Genomic DNA, 13,532 nt, shown 5'->3' on the forward strand with positions numbered 1-13,532 from the left:
TCCTATTGCCACAAAAACATATTTTCCCAGTCTAGCAATTTTTCAGCATTTCATGGCAGAAATTATAGAGCCCCTATTAGTGGGATATGCAAGATATTACTAGCACAAAGACAGTAACCAAATCATGACTAAGTCAAGCACAACAGACTGGAAAGCAACATCACTGCACAGCTCAACAGTGAAATCACTGGAGACACTGAGTGAAAAACAGCTTAAGCTTCTGAAGACTTCTGTCTTTAGCAATAGTTGATGTTGCATAAGCATTCTCTAGAAGTGTGCTTTCTTGATCTGTATATACAGATATATCAAATTCATGATTAAATGTGAGCAACTACAACTGGAATGAGCAATAGCAACCAAAACTATTTCTAGGTAAACAAATTGGATGTCTGACAGGTTAGGCATCTGCTTCTAAAACTGCACACCCAGATTACACTCCATAATGCTTAAGTGCCTCTGATCATCCACCTGCTACACAGAGCTTCACACCACATAGGAGGAACCTTACTTGATTGGAGCAGTGGCTCCCTCGGGTCCTTCCAGTTCTGACAAAGGGACAAGATCCCACTTAAAGTGCAGACCCCAGTTAAACCCTCCACGCACAACTGGGGAAGAGCTGTAGGTAAGCGTGTCAGCACTGATTATGTCAATCACAGGGCACACCACAGTCCTGTGATCTTCTCTGATGGGAGTCAGCAGAGGTTGTAACCACATCTCATTCACCTCACAGTGACTGTCCAAGAAAACCAGCACTTTCCCTGCAGAGACCAAAGCACATAAAACACAAAGATCCATAGTAATAGGAAACACAAACACATAGGCAATTACAGCAGCAGCAGAGTATCAGCAGTATCACCACCCCATGCAACAGAGGGGAAACACCATCTGCACCTGGAAAACCAGAGACTCCACAGGGATTAGTACAATCACAAAGGCAGAAGGTAGATCCTGACTATTCACACTGAACGATGAACCACTCAAGTGGGCTGTTGTTTGCATTTCTTTGACAGAGTTTTACAGTCATCAGATTTTCTACCCAGGTTCAGCAGAGCTACTGTATTTTAAATGAAACATCATCAGACCAGCACTCAGAGTCAGGAGGGGCATTTGTCCCAGTGCAGTGCACCTCCCACATGCAAGTTAGACAACAGAGATAGCAGAATAAGACCGATACTGAGCTGGATGTTAGTTAAGGTCTCCAACTATCATTATACAGGTATCACTGAAGGCACTGTGTAGCTGTTACAAAATACATTACTATAACAGCCAAAGATCAGTGTAATTAACTCAGGTCAAAGCCACTGATATTCTGAAACAACTGCTAAAACCTCTCTCACCTGGGACAGCATTATCCCAAATTGTTATTCCTCTGCACTATGTTGTGCGGTTTAGAACATAGCACGACATGCAGAGCTCCTACAGTGGGCCAAAACAAACAGTCAACACCTGAAAGAGCTGTGCTACAGAGAGAGAAGTCATCCTGTTAACATGTGATCTAAGTATGCAAGGAAAAGAGAAACAAGAAACTATACCTGTGGCATGAGAGGCTCCAATCATCCTTCCTCGAATCAAGCCTTCTCGCTTCTCATTTCTGACCAGTTTCGTGGTTTTTGGAAGCTGAGTTTTTACATATTCATCCAAGTCTTTCTTCAAGTCAGCTGAGAAAAGGAAAACACATGTTGAAGAACAGGATGAAAATTGTGAAAGCTTTGTTTAGACACCCAAGATGTTCAGCTCAAACATGGCCAAAAACTTGACTAACAAGTTACCTCAATACGGCACAGCTTCAGAACAAGAGTATCAAAAGCACTGTCAGTCATAGAATCAATAAGGTTGGAAAAGACCTCAAAGATCATCAAGTCCAACCTGTCACCCAAGACCTCATGACTACTAGACCATGGCACCAAGTGTCATCCCACATCCTACCCTTGCCTTCCAGTTGCTGTGGTCTGTTTGTTTTATTCACGTTTTCTTGTTAACAGTTTCCCTTTTTCCTGCTGCATGGTGGAAACCCACACAAAGCAGCTACATATCTTGCACAGAAGAGGGTGATGCACCACATAACTGGGCCTTCCACAGGGCACAGTCCTGCTGATAAGCACTTCCTTCTATTTTCCCAACTAATCTTTCATGCACTGCCACTGTCTCTGGTTTTATATTTAGCCTTGCTTTCCTGAATACAGACTGGACTGTTACCTTTTTGTTCCACTTGTAAAGCCTTTAGTATAATGTGTCTCAAAGTAAATGGAACTACTAGACTCCACACTAAAAGAAGTTAGTGCTGACAAAAAGAAATTATTTAAAAAATAAAAGGCACTGAGCAAAGCAAGCATTGCCAAATTCTTATGGTGACTGTCACTTGCAGCAGAAGTAATGAAGCCCTTTCACACAGGCAAGTAATTTAAATTACTATGTTCCATACACTAAAACAATGCTGACACCTTTAGAAAGGAGCAGGAAGACACCTCTCATCATCCCTACCTGCTTAGCTGAGAAGACAGCAGATCCAAAGTACAACTCACTCACAGGGGATTGCTTTTCTAAAATCCAAAAGGATCAAAGACACTGCTGGCAAGCAGGTGCTTTTGAAGGAGAGCAAAGTTCACTGAAGTCTGTAGGCACTGCTGTAACTTAACTAACATCAATGGCAATTTTAAGAGTAACAATACCTCTTTCACATGAGGACAGTGCTTTCTAACGCTAAAGGAGGACCACTGGAGAGAAGATGGACACATGAAGACTGAAACCTAAGTTAATAAGCTTATGGAGAAACAAATTTAAAATGAGGATGAAAAACAAAACCCAAAAAGCTAGCTGAGGCTTCATAAGGAACTTTGGTATAGAGGCAGACAAATTTTGAACAGAGGATGTGCTGGAATAAATATTATTATTCTGATGAATTTCACTCCAAACATTAAAGCTGCTGTTAACAACACTCAATGCCAGAGAAATATATATGGAACCCAAAGTTGTAACTTTCAGAAGGCAAAAAACTTAAATGTTTTGAACTTAATTTGGCCTTCAAATTAGCAGTTGAGTGATGGTATTTCTACCTAAACACAGCCATTAACAAATGCATTACAGAACCACTATGGCTGGAAAAGACCCTCAAGATCATCAAGTCCAATCATTACCTAACTCTGCAAAGGCCACTACTACACCATATCCCTGAAGACCATATCTAGATGGCTTTTAAATACATCCAAGGATGGTAATTCAACCACTTCCCTGGGAAGCCTATTCCAGTCCTTGACAACCCTTTCAGTACAGAGTTTTTTCCTAATGTCTAACATAAACCTCCCCTGGCGTAACTTAATGCCATTTCCTCTTGTCCTATCAGTTGTGACTTGAGAGACCAACCCCCACCTCTCTACAGCCTCCCTTCAGGTAGCTGCAGTGAGTGATAAGGTCCTCCCTCAGCCTCCTTTTCTTCAGACTACACCACCCCAGCTCCCTCAGCTACTCCTCCTAAGACTCAGTCTCTAGAGCCTTTACCAGCTTCCTTGCCCTAAATTTGCCTTAACCACATTCGAGAGACTTACTTCTGAATATGATGGTTACAAAACTTCTAAACAACAAATTGCACAACAGACTTTGTAGCAAGGAGTTTGTATTGCTTCCAAAGTACAGAACAAGCTTTAAATATTACACATTCTTAGTGGCAAAGGACCGAGGGCTTGATCTTTGTTCTCTCCTGTGTGTTAACATTTGATCTCACCTCAGAGAAATGAGCTAGCTGCATAACAAGAGAATTTCATTCTACGTTATACATAGCTAATCAAGTCTCAGGGCAACTGAGACCTTAACCCAGAAACCAAACAAAAAGACTAACCATGTTTGGTTAATTAGATATACTAAAAAATAGAACCTAAATATAATTTTTTAACTGCATAAAATTGTGAACTTGTAGAGATGCTATCAGGGAGCTTGAAGAGTCCTGCTGGCAAGCACACTAAGGCATTCCTCAACAGGCATTTTCCTCTTGAAGTGCCAAGAGGCTCCAGTCGCTTGCCTTATCCATTATGTGGGAGAAAAATGCTGAAGCATCAATCTCTCGGCAACAGCAAAGCAACTCTGCAAGGTCTACCCCTCCAGGGCCCCTCAGACTGAGGAGCAGAGGCTGCTCCAAGAGCCAGGGACAGCTACTCCTCGGGTGGCCACAAGAGGCTGTGCGAGAGCCACGCAAAGCCCTTCCATCAAAGGCTGAGTCTCATTCCAGCTTCCACCAGTCCGAAATGCTGAGCAAGTACAAAAACAAGCGACGCACATCAATCGATTTGCAAGACCACAGCTGAGACTATGTGCATCCAATCCTCTTCAGATGCCTTCAGAGTTAGTAGTGGCCCACAAAGTTTACATAAAGATCAGTGCAACCTGCTTTGAGCACCACAGCAGCACAAGCAGTTAAAAACATTGAACTATGAACAAGTGCTTAATCACCTCCCTGCAGATGTACACTCCTCATTAGCTTGAAACTTGGTTTTGAAAGTTAAACCCCCTGTGATACAAAGCACATCAGTAAAATGGCACCAGTGTCAAAGGGGGTGTCATCTTTGGCTTCCCAGAACACCCTGCATCACTACTGGCTGTCGCTTTTGGGAGATAGACTGCAGTACATATTAGCTTTTTGCATCACAGGTTCCATGTTTTCAATCAACCAGTCAATAAAGTATAGGAAGAGACAGGAAGCACAGGAAAAGCGTAGACACCAACCAAAACATTACTGGAAGGTTGTCTCACCCAATTCACTGTTGTCATCCACCAAAATAATTTCATGAAGAAGGTGTGCAGGAGTACGATCCAGGACACTATGGACTGTGCGAAGCAGAGCAGAAAGTGCTTCATTGTAGAAACAGATAATAACACTGGCAGATGGCAGGTCAGAAGGGTAGGACTTCTCTCTACATCTGCAAACACAAATACAGTGGTTAGTTTCAGTGGGATTTCCATAATGCTGTATCACTATTGAAATTTCATAACTAAGAAGCAAGCATTAAAGTTATAGGAAGAACCCCTAACTGAAACATGAAGAACCCAGGCATATAACATCTGGAGTAGGACTTGGCATAGTGAGTTACTTTACACAAAATACAGACATATCATTAACAGAGAATATGATGGATTGGGGGAGGTGGGGAGGGAGGAGCAATGAGAATCACAGACATAAACAAGAGAAAATACTAAGGGCTTGTTTCAGCTGTCAAAACACTGCCTAGTACCCTCGGGAGCTCAGACACATACAGGAATGGCAAATATCACGAGCCCTACAAAACCCCCACAACTTTATTGGCTGGCTGCTGGAGACTAGGTTTGGTATCCCAAAATACCTCCAGTGCTACTTAGACAACCAAGGCTGGGATTCAGCCAGTGAATGAAGACACTTAAGTCCGGTCAATGCTGTCAGTGGAGCACAGTGTTCAGCTCACCCTAAGGCTGACAAGTGCATGTTGTTAGCTGAAGAGCTCTGAATGTTCCACTAACTGCACTGACTACACCTCTGCTAACTATAATAAAAGCAGAGACAACTAAATGGAGCTATCTAAATTTAAGCATCTTAATCTGCATGCTGAATCCCACTCAAAGCAGAGTTGGGATTCTCTTTATTTTCTAATTTTGTCTGTAATTCTTTGTCCATCTTCTTTGAAGATGCCAGACATGAGGGAATGCAATAAAAATAAGAAGCTATAAATGAAAACCCAGAAGTATGCAAGAGAAGTCTCCACTGACTGAATTTAGCTCTTGAGAGAGAGGTTTCAGCAAGTATGATTCATTACATTTACCCACACCAGAGAAACCATTAGAAAAACAGATGCAGGTTTATTTATCTTTTTGATGTTGGGTTTTTTGGTTGTTGTTTCAGTGGTAGCTTTTTTCTCCCCTCACAGATTAAAGAAAAAAAATCTGAAGCATTCAGAGCAGTGCAATCCAGTGACCACCAAGGACTTGAACTGAGAAACAGAGAGTCTTTATCATCAATCATTCTTCTATCTTATCCTCTGCAGGTTTGCAACACATGTGAAGTAGTACATTAGGTGACAGCCTCTCACTAACTTGGGCACTGGAATATTTGATGTCCACCTTTCAAAGATACTAAACAGAATTCTAGTATCTCATCTGGTACTTACAGTACTAAGTACCTCAGAACAAAGCTTCAAAAGATAAAAATACTGTAACATGCTTTAAGTAACCAAGTACACAGTTAGCAAGATGAAAGAGAGAGAGGACATGTGACCTAGTGTGGCTGGAAAGAAAGTTTAATTTCAAGGTCCTCTCCACACTGGCTTTCGTGTCAAGTATTATTTCTGAAATCTTTGTTCTATCAAATCAGCTGCCTGCCAAACCTACTACTCACACAAAAAATAAATTAGCAGGATAAAAGTTTGAATAAGTATATATCCAGTCCGGTTCTTGATTAAGCATTCTTGAAGTGTATTAAGAATTGGGGGGAAAAATAGCTTCCAGGGAATAGCAATCTTTCTTTTTTTTCCACAGAGCCTAGTTTCTGTGGGACTCCACCCATCACATACCTTTTCCAGCTGGCAAAAAACTGTATCTTCAGAAACAATATTCAATCAAAAAAGACAGTAGAGACCAAAGAATAAAAATCCCAACCTGAAGCACTCTTGCTTAAATAGCTGAAAATCTGCCTTCAGAACTAACGGAGGCTGAACGTGTATCTAACAGGAGTGTAGCAACAAAAGTGTTACATGCTACATCAGGTAGAACAAGAGTAATGAGACCTCCAACACGTGAAATTACACCATGTGCTCTCCAAAACTCAGTACATACTTAGGATCTCTTGTATCAGGCACCTCCCTGTGGTATCCCAGCCGATTACTGATTAGCATATTGAAAGCATGCTTCTGATAGCCCAAGTCTCTCACTTCCTGATCTTCTTCGTTAAAAATCATTCCTGGAAAAAGAAAAATGCCAAGAGCAGTTAGCAGTCTCAAAAATATCCTTTGGAAGCAATGAAGGTTTGAAATAGATGCTTTAACCTCCTCCAAAACCCATTACACTATACAAAAATCCCTCTGGTTTTGCAAAGCTTCGTTTTGTGCAATTAATTTCATTACCCCTTACAAACAGAGAGTACTTAGGAGCAGCCCTTGCAGCTATAATAAAATCATAGAATGGTAGAGGTTGGAAGGGACCTCCAGAGAACATCTAGCCCAAGTCCTCAATTAACACAGGTACACCTAGATCATGTTGCACAGGAATGTGTCCAGGAGGGTTTTGAAAGTCTCCAGAGAAGGAGACTCCACAGCCTCTCTGGGCTCTCCTAGTGCTCCATCACCCTCAAAGCAGTTTCTCCTTGACATGCTCATATTTTCTCCTGTGCCAATTCAACTGAAGGACAGGTACCAGTTTGTCCTGAAAATTCAATTCACATTAAAGACCCAACTGTGGATATAATTTGATTGCAAAGAGTACTTCCTTTTAGCAGCATGACTTTCATTCTCTCTCCTCACAGGGACAAGCTACACCATTCTCCAAAGACTAATGTCTCAGTTGTGTTTACTACCTTACAAGACACACTCCCTTCATTTAAATGCCCTCTAATTCTTAGCAGCACCTAAAAACTAACACTGAACAAGTAACCTTGGCACACAACACATCAGCACCTATCCATTCAGGTGAAAGGTCTGTAATGGGATTTTTGAGAGACAGAATAAATTTACAGTGGTACAAAATCCCTCAAAATAGCAGCTCCAATTTCAGGCAGTTTTCTCAAGTCTGCAGCAACCTAAAAAGAGCTATAAAAAAATGTGAACTTGTTTATCACTCCAGACTTTGACAGCAAGTAAAATAGCAGTGGAGCTAGCTGTTTATTGATATCTTAGCAGGAGCATCAACTGTTGCTGAGCATGGCAGAGGCAGCAATTGCTGGTATAAATAAAAACAATGCTAGAGGCCAAGGCTGTAACCCTCAATGCCATCCTGCCTGCCTTGACTCAGTGCCATGGCCTTTTCTCTCACTAAGCCATACACTCACAAGTGAGAATAGAAATAAAATCTTATGGTGCTTTGCCTGTGTTTATCACTGCCCTACCCTAAAGAAACAGGAAGGCCTTTGCTGCATCGCTTGATCTGATTCTAACAGAGAGCCAGCTGTATTCTGATGATTCATGTAGAATTTATCCTGGCACTACAATTCCCTTTGGCATTCACCAACCAAACCAGTCACTTGGTTTGAAGATCAAGGGACTTTTCAGTTAAAAAGGAATAATTTTCTTTCCTGGCCCATACTGAATAGCTGGAAAGAAATGGCCACCTCTGGACTGGCTTTCACCTCATTTGGCTCTCCTGCTTTCTGCACTGAGCTGATAAACATTTGTAATGCCACAGGGCAATATGAATCAACATTTTCCCTGCATATTCACACAGGTCTAACGATCAGCTTGGAAACTCATTTTTGGTAAGTTCTAGAAGGTGATCCAGCATTCACCCAAAGTAACGACAGAGGACTTCCCTCAGGTATGAGTATTCAACTCCTGGCTATGCAGGGTACTATGCCATAATTCCCAAAGCAGCAGACACTGGCAACACTCAACATCTGCCTCCAGACTTAAAGCAATTTTGCAAGCCAGTATGTAACATGCCCCAGTTTGCATATCTGAGCACAGCAGCAAACACTAAGCTGTAAGTTGTTCAATATAAAAGCAACGTACAAAGCGTTTTAGTTTGGAAGGCAAGTCTGGAAGACAAACCCAGATCATCTCACTGATGAAATATGCTCCAAAGAAACACAAAGACCTTTGTTGGTGCAAAGCAAGCAGGATTTGGCCCTAACCACTGTCATCTCAATAAATCCTTCATTTTCAGTTGTCCCACACACATTTTTTGTGGATGATTTCATATTCCAAGGATATTCACCAATCAACGGGTTCTCCTCATTGTGCACTGTTACCAAGCTACTTTTTAATTACTGCATACAAGCAGAGTTTCTGTGTGGCTAATAAAAGTTCTTGTGTTTGAGCCCAGTCAACACAGGAGTAAGATATAAAATAAGCATATACTGAACCTTCCAAAACCAAGAACAGCTTCAAGGGTAGATACCTTGCTCTAATACTATTCCCTTCATTAACACTTACACAGCACACCTGTGTTAGGAGGGTATTTTGGATCAAACACAACAGAAGACATTTTAAGTAAGAGAAGAGAGTCACTAGTACTGCCTTTTAACAAACAAAGCTACTTCATTACAGAATTCTCCCTGCAATTCTTCAAAAAACAAAAACCAAGCAAGCCAACCTTAATAGCTCACTTGTTTTACTGTTTTAATAACACTGCCACCAGCACTGAAAGCCACTTACCCATTTCAGGAGAGAATTCCACCTCCCCCTTAACCGGGTCCTGGATAAGATTTCCCAGAGGATTTCCTATCTTACTGTCTTTCTGATGCAGTTCAGGTATATGAACAGGGCCCCGCGTGAAACGGGGGTAGAATTTCTTTGGGAGCGGCCTCTGAGGTTCCAGCCCCTTGACGGGCACATTCTTGAAGGATTGGTTCTCTTCACTGAAGTTGAAATAAACAAAAAGCAGAAGTGTCCAGGTCACAGATGTGAAAAGGCACCCATAGCAGAAATAGCGAAGTGTGACACTTCCCATGGTAGACTTAGCATCGTTGAGGGCCCATTCTCAATTACCTGAAAGAGAGGGAAAACACACATTTTTAGAGTGCTTTGTTACTTCATTGGGTTGATACATGAGGAAAAACATTCTACAAGTTACTTTCCCATTAAATGAGTTTTGGAACTTAAGCTTTAAGTGCAGATCTTAAGAATGAAATCCCTTTTCACTTTCCCATTCAAAAGATAAACATGAGCAGTTTGGACATTCTGTGTGGATACTACTGCTTTTAAAAATGAAGCAAACAACCACAAAGAGCCCAGTGACACAGCATAATTAAAGGCAAAAAAAAGGATTACTTTTCCCTCCTAACAGTTATATAATTCTCTCTTTCCCATAGCAGTACATTCCCTGTATGTTTGCCTTCATGTAAACACAACACAGTGTAACCAAGTGTACTACACACAGAACTGGTTCTTCCACAGGGTGGTGGAGGTTGGAAAGCACCTCTGGAGGTCACCTTGTCTAAGGCCCTTGCTTGGGCAGGGCCACCTTGAGCTATTTTTTCAAGAGTATGTCCAGACATCTCCATTTTTGTAGTTCAGCTCCTACCCTAAAGCATGGAATGAGTAAACACAGATTGTGAGCATCCCAGAAATGCCAGAAATCATGAGGTGTAATTTAACAACCCACAGCACCAAGATAGTCTCATCTACAGATGCTCTTTGTCTGCAGGAAGAAAAGAAACAGATAGGAGATAGAAAAAGAGCCTCTGCAGACTCCAGAAGGGGTTTCCATACTCCCTGGAGATGCCCACTTAGAGCTGGAAGGAAGCAACCCAGCCCAGAGTTTTAGTTTTGTCACCCATCTGCTAACACAATTTTCCCAAGCTGTATTCAACATTACGATCATCAGCAAATCCCTGAAGTAAAGCATATGAAACTGATGATAATCTTTTATTACCCAGGAGAATCAGGTAAATTCTGGAGTTTCTCTAATCTAAAAAAAAAGGCTTAAAAACAAACAAACAAAAACCATTAAAAAAAAAAACCCAAACACACATAAAAACAACAACTCAATTCCTGGAACCGAAACACCAACTCAGAGGATGAGATTTCTCTCACCATTATCTAACCTCAACAAATTCTTTGCATAGTAACAAAGAGTCAGGAAACCATCTGTTAATTAGCAAAACACTTGTTTTAAGAAAATCAAGTAATGCAGTAGGAATCAAGAATTTATGCTGATGCATTTTTCAGACTTCTCAGAATGTCAGAAACTACCAGAAATCTTCAGGTCAGCCTGGCAGGGAACAAACCACAACACTTAGGGGTACAAACAGTTTATTCCCTTCTCAGTATGGAAAACTACTAAACAGAGGTAGAAGGCATTCATGATCCCAAAGAAACCTATAAAGATCCCACTTATTTTGGCAATGTAATTCTGAGCCCTCAGTGACTTGCATCCAAAAAAGAACACGTCAAAATTCAAGCTCACACTTCCCAGACGGTAGCAGGTCATTGCCACCCTTCCAAAAATAAAATACCCACAAAGTAAAATAAAGTAGGGGAAAAAAAAATCCTCACAAATAATTTACCCATTATTCTCACTGTGCCAAACTCCCTCACTTCTGCAAGGCAACAATCTACACAGCAGTTAAGCTCAAGGAGCTTAAAAAGGTCTTTAAAAGGGTTTAAATCTCATACTGACCCTGAGCACAGATGAACTGCATGCTCTGTGAAACAGGCTCTCTAAAACTGTCACACAAAAATCTTGCTGCTTAACTGTAAAGCCACGGAAGTAGTTGAGCACAAATGCTCTGGGGCAGAAATGATTCAAAAAAATCCTCTTATTCTAGCTAGCAGAATGGATTTACCAGTTGAAGATGTACAAATCACCAGTCTCTTCTTCCCTGCGCTAACAGTGGTCACACCAAGGCAAATCTAAGCTCAGGAAAAATCACCTGAGGCTGTAAAAGAGCAAGATTATATAAACAGTTATATCCCCTCATCATCATAATTCTTCTTGCCAGACAGTCTGCAGACAATTAATACTCATTAAAGGAAGATCTGGGTGCTTGCCAGGTGGTTTTTGCATGGTCAGGGGGAGGTCATCTGCTGTAAGACTTGTCCAAGCCTAATATACTGTTCCTCAAAACCTCCTCATGTTGTTTTTCCATTCCCTATGGTAACACAGATGCATAATCCTAACATCATGGCATGTGCACTTACACTGTAGAACAGAACTCTTCTAGGAAGACAAAAATTACTAAAACAGAGCAGGAACCTTTTAAATTTAGAGCTGCTTAAGGATCTATCTACACTGCAGCTTGCACAGGAAAACCAAAGATAATCCTTGCTGTCTCAGGTAACAGCAGGAAGACAGACATGCAGAGCCAAATTCTTCATGGACTAATTATTTCCCTAGTCTGCCCCTCTCTTCTACAGCTCAGAGCTCCAGTTTGCTGCTGTGGCACTTCTAGCCACAGTAAGGTTAAAGTTTGCTGTGACCAACATCAGACATACTCAGGTTAAAGAGGAAGGGATAAATCAGCAGTCACCAGAGTGAAAAGACTGTTGTACTTCCCCTCCACCTCCAGAGAGTCCTTTGACCAGGCTGAAAGCACTGTTAACAAAGGCAACAAATGCAAACCTGACAATTGCCACAGGCTCCTTGCTAAACGAACTTCTTCACCTTCTTTCCCCCTCCTTCACTGCTTGCAGTTTTTCAGCAGGATACAAAGGTAGAAATGCAGTGTTTAAATCAAATGACAGAACCTGCACAATGCAGAAAAGTCAGTCCTTTCAGTAGTTTACCATTCAACCAAGACATTTGGTAATATATTTGGCAGGAAAACACAGACTTGCTCTTTCCTTCCTTATGTACCAAATGTTTCATTAGACACAATTTTGAAGGCAGAGTGGAAAAAAGTTAAACTCTGCCTGTGAAAAGCACACTGGGGTTTATTAGTTTATCCACCAACACATATGCATTTACTCAACCGCTGTCCTATGGATTTCAACCACTTTTACCATTTAAGCAGCCACAGAAGTCATAATCTGCGTCAGAGCTGCACATTCCACTCAGAGTTTTAGGTTGACTACGACAGACGTGCTTTAGCAAAGAAGCCACTGTAGGTTTCCAAGTCCTAAGTAGTATCAGTCCTGACTGGAACCTGCCCTAAGGAAACAGAAGAACTTTTTCAGCCCTATACTTTTATGCATACAAACTACAGTCACATTAATACACCTCCATCCCTCCTCAATATGCAAAGAGACAGGCATCCCTTCACTCATTTCAGCATGAAACACAACACATAACCACTTTGACACAGGCCCGAAGCAGGGAGAACAGAATTCTTCAGCTGGTCACAAGGACCTAGGAGGAAACACTCAGTTCAAAGGCAGCCACATGGATTCTTACTTCATCCATCTCCCTATCCATGTCTCTTTTTGTGCAAGCCATCTAGACACAGTGAATGAGAACAGAATCCTTCTCTCTCCAGTTCTATGAAGTCATCTAGGAAACACTTTACCAATTTACCCAACAACTGTCTCCAACTGCCTACGCGTGGTCACAATAGCCTGATGACTGTCTTAAACACCCATCCTCTCCCAGCTGGTTTCTCCAAGTTTTGAAACTGAAATCTATTGGTTTGGCTTTTTTTTTGTTTGTTTGTTTGGTTTTTTTGGGTTTTTTTTTATTTTTTTTTTTCCTTTTCTTTTGTTTCCTCTTTTTTGTTTTTTCTTTAATGGAAAAAAGCTGTTCCTCAATAGAGACAACACAAAAGATAAGCCTTTCAATTCCAACATATTAGGATCTCTCTCAGCCTTAATATACTTAATCTGTTTTTCTCATGTATGTATTTCAAACTCAAAAGCCCTAAAGATCTGCTAATGGAACCAGAACTAGTTGAACAGAACAAATTTGAACAGTTAGATTGAAACAAATCAAAAGAA

General features: G+C 41.2%; 1 protein-coding gene across 5 annotated transcripts in view; it reads right to left on the minus strand.

Annotated features, from left to right (window-relative positions):
- The window catches only part of GALNT11 (polypeptide N-acetylgalactosaminyltransferase 11), a 43,795-nt gene that overhangs the window by 18,425 nt on the left and 11,838 nt on the right, over positions 1-13,532 (minus strand). For all 5 annotated transcript variants that reach the window (XM_054171358.1, XM_054171360.1, XM_054171357.1 and 2 more), the window contains 5 exons: positions 9,318-9,650; positions 6,790-6,913; positions 4,741-4,907; positions 1,533-1,658; positions 509-758 (listed from right to left, as the gene is read on the minus strand). In XM_054171358.1, the coding sequence (XP_054027333.1) occupies positions 509-758; positions 1,533-1,658; positions 4,741-4,907; positions 6,790-6,913; positions 9,318-9,612 (962 nt within the window). In that variant the 5' untranslated portion in view covers positions 9,613-9,650. The remainder of the gene's footprint in view (positions 1-508; positions 759-1,532; positions 1,659-4,740; positions 4,908-6,789; positions 6,914-9,317; positions 9,651-13,532) is intronic.

This window comes from Dryobates pubescens, chromosome 21 (genome assembly GCF_014839835.1).
Source record: "Dryobates pubescens isolate bDryPub1 chromosome 21, bDryPub1.pri, whole genome shotgun sequence".
Lineage (NCBI taxonomy): Eukaryota > Metazoa > Chordata > Aves > Piciformes > Picidae > Dryobates > Dryobates pubescens.